The 11,861-nt window shown below is 37.5% G+C and overlaps 1 protein-coding gene across 1 annotated transcript; it reads right to left on the bottom strand.

Moving 5' to 3' along the window:
- Positions 1–5,960: 5,960 nt before the first annotated feature.
- On the bottom strand, positions 5,961–7,148 carry LOC110711904. Its single transcript, XM_021890342.1, has one exon. It carries the CDS (start codon positions 7,146–7,148, stop codon positions 5,961–5,963), a length of 1,188 nt encoding a protein of 395 aa, XP_021746034.1.
- Positions 7,149–11,861: the final 4,713 nt, after the last annotated feature.

Here is an 11,861-nt window from a genome sequence, read left to right on the forward strand (position 1 = left end):
ATGGCTAGCAAAGGCTGCCAGCATGCGCGTGCTAGATTAGGGAGTTGCGACATGCCGAGCTAGCTAGCAGCTAGCATCGCATGCCAACATCGCTGGCTAGCTAGCATCGCATGCCAACATCGCTGGCTAGCATGCTAGCAGCACTAGCCCCGCAAGAGCCACGCACCATCGCAAGCAAGGCCAGCAGCACGCAAATCCTTGTTGGGCCTTGCGCGAGGTAGCAGAAGCTGCTAGCTGGGCTTGGCTAGCGATAGCAGCGCCCAGCGGCCCGCAAGCAATGCGTGGCCTGCTGGTGCGAGGGCTGCTACGCGTGGGCTGGCTGGCAGGCCCAGCTTAGACGTTAGGCGCTAGCGAGGCTGCCTTGGCTACCAAGGCAAGCCGCCAGCTAGCATGCGCCTATTGGCCCGGTTTATTGTGGGAGTTTGGCTTGGGGATCAAGGGAGGTGTGGTCCTCCCATGTGGTCCTCACCTAACCCCTTTCTCTCCTCATGCCACTTGCCGTTAAGTGATTCATTTGGCTTTTTAATTTAATTTTAGAATTAATTAAATTCTATTTTGCCTTTTTACCAACTATCCCTCATTGAAAGATGATGGAAATACTAATCATTTGGCATTGGAAAAAGGCACTTGAGTTGGTGACCTTTAAGGGATCTCCCAAGAGAGAAAACCTTTGTTCTAATAACTTTAAGTTGTTTTTAGTCTAGCCCCGACTAAGCTTCGGGGTAGGGACCAGTTCGGTTCGGTAGCGAGGGTGTGAGCCGTCGGAGGTTCTTCCACTTGCGGAACTTGAAGCATGTTCTTCTATACGAACTGGTTCTTAGTGAAATGGTTCTTGACGAATTGGAGGTGTTTCTTCTTCACTTTGGGGGGGGCATTTTCAACCCCTACCTTCATGGTGCGAGGTTGTAGTTACTTCAAAAGAAGGAGGCATGACAGATGAATGTTGGCCCTTATTAGAACTAATAGAGTTAGAAACTCCAAGGTTTATCACCTTAGAAGGACCTTCACTGGACTCCTCATCAACTTTTGTAGAATTTTTTGTCTCATTTTCAACAAGATCCTTAATATGCTCTAACTCCTAGGAAAAACCCATATCTTTAACAGCATCAGCATGCTGTGATGACACAACTTCTTGAGATTTATCGCCAGGATCACTTTTAATTTCTCTTTTCTATGAGAGTTCTGCTTAGTACTTCTACCTTTAAGGGCTGGATCTTCTTTTCTCTTACTTTTATCATTCCAACGTTGTGTTTGGGAAGGAGTAGAGATTCATGGGGAGGAGATTTCTCTAGATGAAGTAAGCTTGAGGCAGTAGTATTTTCTGAGAGATCTGTTAGGACTATTATGGCATCGTCTTCTTTATCACTCACAACATTGATTGGGCTAGCAACAATGGTTTTATCTAGGGATTTTCTTTTCTTTCTAATGTTTGGCGCCAACTTAACAAAGAAAAAGTTAGCAACAAAAAATATGAGAAGTTTGGAAAGGCAAGAGTAAGACATATTACATGATATTGGGCTACTATCGTCGCCCAACTCTTGCTTCATCTTTAATGTAGATTGTACTCTAGTACTTGGACTTGACATTATAAATTTCTTATGTCTATTGCCTCTTGATTTTTTCACAAAACTAGAAGTAATGACACTAATAACTTTTCTTAGGCCAACCCCTTCAGTATGAGGATGAATATGACTGCAGGATAAGTCAGCTATAGCAGAAGGCTGGTAGTTGAAGTCTGAAGCTGCAATAGTGGATTCATCAACTTGAACATTTTCCCCTTTATGTATTAGTTTGACTGATTTCATAACAATCTTTTTCCTCCCTAAAGGATAAATGTATGAGAAAGGGAAAGAATTATACCTTTGTAACCAGCCACACTTACAGCAAAATGAGCTTTAGCATCTTCAACGATTGAAAACTGAAGAGGACCACCAATGGAGGTAACTATCAATAACAAAGTTACACGCCTTCCTTAGCTCCAACTCTACCAAGGGATATTAAAGAATTTCACTAGTCCAAACATCCTCTTCAAAAAAAATCAACCTTGATTCCTAAGGTACATTGTGTAACACCCTAGAAATTCCTTTCCTTTAAAATACTTGTTTTGCCCCTTTTTAAAATACGAAATAGGAAAATCTAAGACATTACCGCCACCGTGAAAACGGCTAAAGTAATTATCAAAGACACACAGCGGAAGACTATATTTAAAACCATTCAACGAATCAACTTAAAAGTCAAACCAAACGAAAGTAAAGTCAAACAAAGTCAAACCTACATCTTGGAAACATTGTAGGCCCTTAAAAACCAAACAATACTGAAAATCTTTACGTTAGTCTCATGAGCACAATAAAATACATAATATTCAAAGCAAATAAAACACATCATATTCCTATGGAAACTAAACATGATTCACTCTTCACTCATGCCCATCATGAAAATGCTTCATCACCTGAAAAGCTTCTCTCTACTTGTCCCCACTACTCGCCATTAGAAATGGGTCGTCGTAGGGCCAACATAAAGACAAGGACAAACAAACGTACAAACACATAATCATCAATGCTGAGTACATAAGCGTAATAAAAACATACTAACATGCTTTCATCCTATCATCACACAACTTACCTTGTTGCACCTGTAAACAAACATACAAGACATTCAACACATAATTAGACAACTACCAATGTCCATTTAATTTGATTACGCATCGAACGAGTTTCCCCCTAACCTGCCCCAATAAAGGGGTACTAACACGAGAGCTAACCGTGCCAGTATAAAAGAAACCACTCGTAAGTGGAGGAATTCCTGCGCATAAAAAAAAAGGAACATACATCGTCCTGTACTCCCAGCAGAAGTTATGGTCAAATATAAAGTCGCATAACTCCCCCCATATGTTCATACTCAAGGTATATACATTCCAAGAGTTTTGGTGCGTATTCTCTTTCACTTTATGTTATTTACATATTATTAGACTTGATGATGACTCTCAAACCATAACACAATCAAACATTATAATTCATTAAAGCAATCAAACATACCAATTTAATTCTTGAATAATTAGTGACCACATAAATTTAATGTTGAATCCTTTTTAAACTACCTCGGTGTCAAAGACACCTTAAACGCATAAAGCACCACAAATCCTAACCCTCGGTGTTAGAAACACCTTAAGTGCACTTAGGCACCAAAATACAATTTAATCCTCGTGTACATAGACCCTTAAATAGCTCCTTCTTATGCTTATAGCATTAATAAAAATTATATGAACCATAATTAAATTTCCTTTTCAATATTCCAACCAAATTAAACACTTAGTTTAATTAAACATGCCTCCAATCATGCTAATAATAAAAATGCGGTTCAAAATCAACATGCCAATATAATTGATTCCAATAAATAATTTATTTCAACCAATCATGCTTCACAAACATTTCACCAAAATCATTTTAATTCAATCAATCCAATTCAAATCACCAAATCTCATCTCAATTTGACAATTCCAACCAATTCCTAGCATGATACTAACTTGGAATTAATTAAACAAAGCCTAGCATGCTTCTACATATTCAAATAATTACCAAGTACGCGAACGTACCTTGTACAATCTCAAAATCGTCACAACTAAATAAAATCACTCACTGGCATTAATACCTATTCCACACAAATTTCCAACAATATATACACTCTTTAAATCACTCATAAACCCTCTAGAAAATAGCTGAATTTAATTTAAAACCCTTACTTTTATTCTCAGTTAATGGGTAATAAAAAATCCTTTCAAGAAACATAATTATATCCATTATATAAAAATTCCAACTTTATTAAACTATGTAAATTGCTGTAACTATGTTTAAAAACATCTGATTTAATAGTTTCAATCACTTACAATCAATCTCCATCAACACACATTAATTTAGAAACCTAGGGTTTTCAATTTAGGGTTTTTTAATTCAAAACCAAATCTAAAAATTTATATACTCCCTCCGTTAATTTTTATTTGCAACTTTTGCCATTTTAGTCCGCTAACAATTATGTGCAACTTTCTATTTTATTTCCATTTTTGGTAAACAAAAACCCTGAAAATTACTATTTTACCCTTACTTTAAATTTCTGATTTTTTTAATTTTATCCCTTATTAACCTTAATCCCACATTATACATAAAACATCTAAATTAACCTAATCTAATTACTCCCTCCATTTATTTCCCCCAATCCACTCCCATCAATCACATTCCCAACCACCCACATTTAATTGATGGCGTTTGGGATTATTTGTGTGATCTGGAGTGTTCTTAAGAACCCTATATCTGGTTCTTCGTCTTTCTCTCTCCTTCGCCTCTGTAATTTTCCCCATTGTTCCTTATCAAATCTGAGAGTTCGTCCTCACAACTTCCAAAAAACGAGTCCCCCACCACCATGGTAAACCTAGATCCACTTGGCGACGCTTATATTGCCACCGACGACCGCGACGAGGAAAATTTGATTAAAGCCCTGATTACAGGTATCGCTGAAGGATCTCCTTTTCCTCGTGAATTTTACGAGTGTGATGAGGCCCAGAACTTCTGTTCTTCGACCACATACAAGGCCTTGGGCCAAGTTCTTGAAAGCCTAGATGAGGACGAGCGTCTCAAGACCGGTGAGGGTCAAGGAGATTCACGGGGGAAAAAAGCGCTAGATTTTACTGGTGTTTCTGTAGATCTAGTGTGCGACAGTGGTGAGGGGAGTGTTGTGCCCAAAACTAAGCCAATATCTAACACTCCAAGGCCACCCACCAAGATTAGGGCTAAAAGGAAGGCGGCGTTGGTGGCTATGAGCCGTATGCGGGGGTTGCCTGACAAGGAGGTCATTGTGCTGTGTTCTGATGATGAGGTTGAAAAAGGTGACGACGGTGAAGTGGTTGGCCCTCCTCTAAAGAAGCACTCTGCGAGGCGAATGAACCCTAGGGTTCAACCCTCCAAGTGACCCTTGCGTAACGATTCCTAACCCTACCTGTGTTAATTTTTTTTAAAAAGGAGTCCCTTTTTTCGATATACTGTTGATTAGCTTTGGTATTTGGTTGGTGTTGTGGGATTTTGTCACTAGATCTGGGTGCATGTTGTCTTAGTTGGTTTTGTATGCGTTGATCTAGATTCATGTTGGGTGGTTGCTTATTTTTTATTGCCTGCTCTTTTGTCATGTTTGTTGTTCCGGACTTTGTTGGCTAGATAGCCTATTTGTTATTACCTGGTGAGTTGGATGCTTGGCTATGTCTGCTGTTTTGGACTATGTTACATGTATACATGTGTTGGAGTATATTTTAAGAACTGTTGGATTATTGGAATATGGCATTTGGTGCATATGGGTGTTTGATTGATGAATGATGAGGCTAATGTGTCTGTACATTTTTTAAAGGTTCCTTGGTCATACCTTCAAGTGTTCTCAATGATCAATTTAGTATAGAACACATGACAGTCCCTTATGTGGTAGCATGACTTGTATTCTGTCCCCTATGTGTCTGTGTTGTGTACTCTGTCCAAATCCAAATGAGGAAGGGACTCTATTGACCTTCCCAACCCACAAGTGTTTTTCTCCAATGATGTGCTTTATGATGTTGTTGTTGAGGTAACCTTGTGGGTTGGTGTTTTATTGAAATATGGAAAAAAAAAAACTTCTGATGGATTGAGTGCCCACATAACATCAGACTATTAACCATTTCTATTCCATTGAACATGTGGTTACAAAAGTACTTTCCATGAGACTGCCTAACATGTTTGATCACTCTATTCAACAAAATACACCTAACCACCTAATACCAGAATAAAAAAACAGAACATTAAAAATGAAATTACCATAACAAGTGTAAGTGGTTATGTGTGGCAGTCCATGTGTTTCTCCTTTGCTGTGATGAGTCCCTCAGTCTGCATCAACCTGAAAATCTTATGTTCCTTGTTCAGTCCCTTGATTTACTGGCCTAAACATAGTGTTTAGGTACTCCACTGCCTCCAAACCAATTTCCTTCTGCACTGGTACATGATCTGGCAACTCTCCAAGGTTTTCCAGTTTTTCTTGTTCATGTGGGGTATTTTGTACTTGTTCCCACCTTCTACCTTCAGGATCTCAATCATGCACTTTTGCAAACTCAACCAAATGTACTTGTTGACTTGAGGATTGAATGCCTCATAAGATTCCTGCACTTTTGTAACTAGCTCATCTAGGTTGTTTGGAAAAGACTGATATTGCAAAGATTCAAGCACATTCAAATATGGGGACTGTGCCGGTTGGAAAACAAATTGAATGTTAAATCCATGAGTTGTTGTTGCTGCCATAAACTCTACATCAGTTGGAACTTGGTGAGGCCTTGCATTGTCCCATTGGAGTACAATATTTTTTGGTAGAAAGTCAAACCACTTTGAAATAATTGTTGGTATGACATTTGTCACCAACATGTCTCTGATTGTCTCTCTGTTTACATTTTGTATTGCCTTTGTTTCCCATGTTCCAACCACTCTGTTTTTACTGGATTTTCTTGCTAGTTGTTTGACAGTGAATGGGAACATTCCATATTTCCCATCATGGAGTAGTCCCCCATTTGTGTCATACAATGGCTTCCCAATTAAGCCCATAAACATTGCTTTGAGATTGAATCTTTTGGACTGTATTGGCCTATATGGATCTTCCTCACTAGGTAGGAGGTAAAACCTCCTCTTGTCAGGGTTCAGATAGAACCATTTCTCATCCATGTGTATGACATGGTTCATATCAACAAATGTGGGGTCCTCATTACTTGTTACTGGATTTATGTGTGACAAAATCCATTTAAGTCTTGCTACCTTGTGGTCTGATGTCAATGCAGGCTTGTTGCTACCTGTGTGTGTTCTTAACCTTCCCTTTTTCTTCAAATTGTGAAGAGTCACATGGGAGATTTTTAATGCTACTGCATAACTCCTCTCTGTCTGCCTTAAATGCATAGGGACTGATTGTAGGAATTCATCAGAAAATTCCTTTGGCTTTTTGCATACTCTGCCAAATTTTTTGGTCCTGACATCAATCAAACTGCCCTGTGCCATCTGTTTCTTTATGTCTGCAAAAATTCTTGTGATGGTTGATTTATGCACATTGAAATTAACTGATAAATGCTTTAGGTGACCTCTTGGTAAGTTCCCTTGCTGCATGTTGACCAACATTGAGTCCACAATTTCTCTTCTTTATTTCATGGTGAGCTGCTTTCCTTGTCTCTGTTGAGTCCCATGGTGAATGGGTTGTTCCATTTCCTGGAAACCAACCTCAGCTTGTGTGTCTTCTGTGTTTTGCTGGCCTTGGTCTTCTCCTTGTGTGCCTTGCATGATATCATCTTCATAATCGTAGCCATCCATGCCTAGATCTTGCATAGTTTCTGCATAATCGTAGTACAATTCTGCCACTTCTTCTTCTGTCAGAATTTGATCAACATTGAAGTACATAGCGTCAAATGAATCTGCCATGGCTGTCTGACCTGTTTTGTTTGCTTAGCTTCAACTGATTGATGTAAGGGTGGCTGCTGTTTTTTGGGGAAGAAGATGAAGGAAGGAGATGCAGCTGCCTATGAAGGTGTTTGGGTGTTAAATGTGCAGGATTAATTTAAGATTAGGGAATTTTTTGGTATATAATGGGCTAACAACGTGTAATTAGTAATGTAGACTAACTTTTGGATGAGCTATGTTCTGGTTTTTGGTGGAAAGTTTAAGACAAAAACCATTTAATGCTTTTGGAATGATGAAGCTTGTATGTAAATGCCTCTTAAATGTTAAATGAAGGGTACATTTTAATACCTACAAATTTCAAAGTGTTCTGTTTTTTTTTAAAAATTGTGGAGGGAACCCAAATTCCCAAAATTTCAGCCAAATCAAAATTTTGGTGAAGATTCACGTGGGAAATCAAATCCCTCCAAAATATGTACAGTTTTTTCCCACTTCTTTTGCTAGTGGTGGGCCAAACTTTCTCTCTCCAAACACTTTAATCACTTTCATTTACTCCCACTAATATTTGCCCCGTAACTTTTGCCTCGTGAACCGCAATTTGCCCCAAAGTTGCAAATAAAAATTAACGGAGGGAGTACATCATACTTATTATCAAACATCATAAAAATCATCACAAAACCAAAAAAAACAATAATTAGATCAAGGCTAGATTTAATTAAAAATAAAAAAAAGAATAATTTTTTTTTGTTCGGCCACCAACAGCCACGACACACGGTCGGGCTGCTACCGCGCCTGTCGGTGTCGCCGCGGCTGCTGGCATGCTCGCTGGTGGCTGCGGTGACCGGCCGGTGGTGTGTGGTGGTGGCCGGCGGTGTGTGGTGGTGTGTGTGTGGGTGGTGATAACACAAAATAAAATTAAAATAAAGGGGAAGGAGAAAAAATAAGGGGAAGGAAAATAAGAGGAGAGAGAGAGTTTACCTTTGGGCAAAGTTTGATTTTTGCTCATAAGATGGGTATTTATACCCTCTCTTAATAAACCTCCTACTTAAAATTTCATTTACTACCCTTAATGATCTTTTTCCTATTCAAACTAGTATTTTGACTTTCCTTAAATACCATTGACTTTAAAATTTCCTTTTATAAAATAATATGCCCCAAAGTTTCCAAATCATAAAATAAAATATTTTCAAGATTGTTAAATAATTAAAAATAAACTTTAATTAAAATAACTCTTTTTAAATTAATGAAACACCATAAAAAATTCATTTCGAATTATTTAAATACTTTAAGAAATACTTATTTAAATTAAAATACGTATAAAAATATGGGGTATTACACATTGTAAGTTGTAATGAGAGGAACAACTATGACTGACATAAACCAAACAGTCTGACGACTATTGAGGATTGTAAGCCTCAAAACCAAAATTTTCTGGTTCAGTAGCAGGTAAATCCCTTACAGCAAGAACCGAACACCAGAAAGGAGAATATCTTGTAAGGAAATTCAACATCCCTACCCTTTTAAGCCAGTTTGGAGTAGCGCCAAAAATCCATAAACTACAGTTATTAGGATTGTCCTTACGACTCATAACATGCCAGTTTCCTGGCAAAGGATCTAACTCTAGAAGGCAACGCATAACCAAATCAGGGCCAGAGACCTTCTGATGATCATAATACTTAAAACATATCTCAGCATATGAGTTGCTATGTTCATTCAAGGTTTTCTTCCTACAATCTGATTTAGAAGCGAAGTGAGCTTTCTCATCAGCTATTTTCTTCATTACCTCATCTATGGATTTCTCCATACATAATGTGGTGTATACTCCCCCAGCAAGTGATTAACCACAAGGGACCTCCAATATTTTCTAAGTTGAAAGATGATAGTAAAGCTTCTCTACACCTATACAAACATCTATAGAGCTGCCCTAACAATATAGGGCCTAAAGCTATAAATGAACTATTATGCGCAATTTTCACAACAACTTGCAATAACACAGCAGAAATGCCACCAGACTTACACATCATCAAACGAGTAAGATCAAAAAGAAGGAAAGTACCTCTTCCTCGGATGAAACTCCAATTGAATAAGATGGTGATGTAAAGTAAGAGATGAAGGCATATCATTAAATCCAACCTTGCTACTCTTGGATATGGCCAGAATTTTCGTTAAAAGCTCATGGCTCCTCTTGTACAATGACTCTGCGCCAACAATGACATGGAAAACTCTAATTGCCTGACCTTCATCACTATAAGGGGAAAGGCCAGTTAAAAAATTAAAATTAGCTAGAGATACAATCATGCATTCTTGGCAAAGTATGAAGCATTTCAATACAAGATCCCATAATGATATAAGAGCGCATGTAAAAGATCTATTGAAGGGAATTTTTCCATAGGTCGCCTACTTAAGGAAACTCAAAGTTCTCTTATTAGCTCATTAAGAATGAAACTTGTCAAGCCGTTTAAACCAACCCCTAGTTGCTAAGTTCTGAAACCAACCCTTAATTGGATTCTGACTTAATATCCAATTTCCATTTGAGTTTAGGTCATTAAAAGCAAAAGGCCAAAGAAAAACCTTTGCCTAGAATACACTTGGTTAACTTTGCATGGACTTCCTTTATGAATTTCTCTTCTAATTCAGTGCTTGAGAGATCAAAAGAAAATGCTTACCCAATTGAGGTTGTATCTTTTAGGTGTTAGATTTTGATTTGGAAGAGGATATATGCCAAACGAAGTCGGATATGAAGTACTGAGGATATTTTTACAATTAATTCACATCATTCAAAAGGCTCAATTGGACAATCTTTACTTCTGATCATCTTTAAAACTTCTTTTTTGTAGGGAATCTACCATGACTCTTACAATTATAATTTGGAAAGATTCGAAGAGAGAAAGAAAAGAAAATCATAGATTAAATAGTGAAGTGATTTTTCAGACAAAAAGGTCCTCGTATGATTTTATAGTTTGTTCCCAACCATTGAAAAGGGTAGTTAAAAATCTCGTTTGAAGTTTTGTTCAGACACAAAATAATTCAAGAAGGAAATTAAATAATTCGCATCAATTGAAACAAATTGAATCGATTCCCAAAGCTAAACGACGCGTTTAGGGTTTTCCAATTCACAAGTCTCAATTTCAAGCGATACTAAGATAAAATTACAATTGTACCCTTCGATGGATTTATCAAGTAACACAATTGATATATAAAGGCAAGAGTTAAAATGCCAAAATGCTCGAATCATAATTAATGACTTCACCGGTCAAAATTTGTAGAAGCACATACGACATTTATGTCAAGTCTATAAATATATAGGCTTAAGTCAGAGTTATTTCTCTCCAAAAACACGCAAAGATTTATCTCTCCCTAAGAAACTCTCTTTCCCTAGAATGCTTTAAAGTTTTCTGATCAAAACCTTCCCTTCCTCAAAAAACCCCTTTGGCAAACATGAACGACACAAACGTTGCTGAGCCTCATATGAGGGAGCCAAGAAGGCTAAACTGGAGGAAAGTTAATTAAAGACTTTTAAAGATGCCTCTTCAGATACAGAGGAAAGAGATGCAACATTGTGAGGAGATGGAGCGCCAAGATAATGAGAAGTAACGTGAGGAAAGAAGGAAGTTGCGCACTCCAGAGGAAGAAGCAGAGTATTAACGGCTACAGCGAGTCATGCATGGAGGAGGATAAGATTCTTTAAACCATGATCCAAAAGAAGATAAAGATGTAGATTCAACAAGGAGGGGACAAAAACATCATCGCCAGAGGGGGAGATAATGATGTTGTCGCTAGAAGAAGGCGAGTAAAGAAGGCCAAGAATTTACCCTCAAAAAATCTTGGAAGGCAAATATGCATGGATGAAGGGGATGATCCTGAAAAGGCAGATCCGGAAAACTATGAACCTACTAGTCCTAGAGAAAGAGAAGACTAAGATCTAGGGTTTTTAAGTTAGCCCTCTTTTTATTTTTGTTAAGTACTCAAACATGACGCTTTAACATGTTCTTAGTTTAATCCTATAAACTAAGTGTCGTAAACATGTTTTAAGATCATGTCTTAACTATGTGTAAAGTCTTATCTAATCTCAAAATATTGTTCCTAAAACAATATTATTAGGTAAGTCCTGTAAAAATCTGCATTAATGATAAATATTTTGGTTTATTAGACTTATTACTCCTACTTTTAATTCAAAAATTACCTACTCAAATATATTATTGGTTCAACCAAAATTAATATATGGGTAATTATTGAATTTTTATCTCGATTAACCAAGTTAAACGACAGTAATAATTATGGTATTAAATTGTAAAGACACTTCTGGTTTTTGATAAAAATAATTAATGCCGGGTGATTATTACTTAATTTGGGAAATAAATCAAAAATTATAGAGGAAGATTCAAGGAGCGAATATATACATCCCTTCCCAAATAATAAGGAAGTGAA

The sequence above is a fragment of the Chenopodium quinoa genome, unplaced genomic scaffold, assembly GCF_001683475.1.
Source record: "Chenopodium quinoa cultivar QQ74 unplaced genomic scaffold, ASM168347v1, whole genome shotgun sequence".
In the NCBI taxonomy this organism is placed as follows: Eukaryota; Viridiplantae; Streptophyta; class Magnoliopsida; order Caryophyllales; family Amaranthaceae; genus Chenopodium; species Chenopodium quinoa.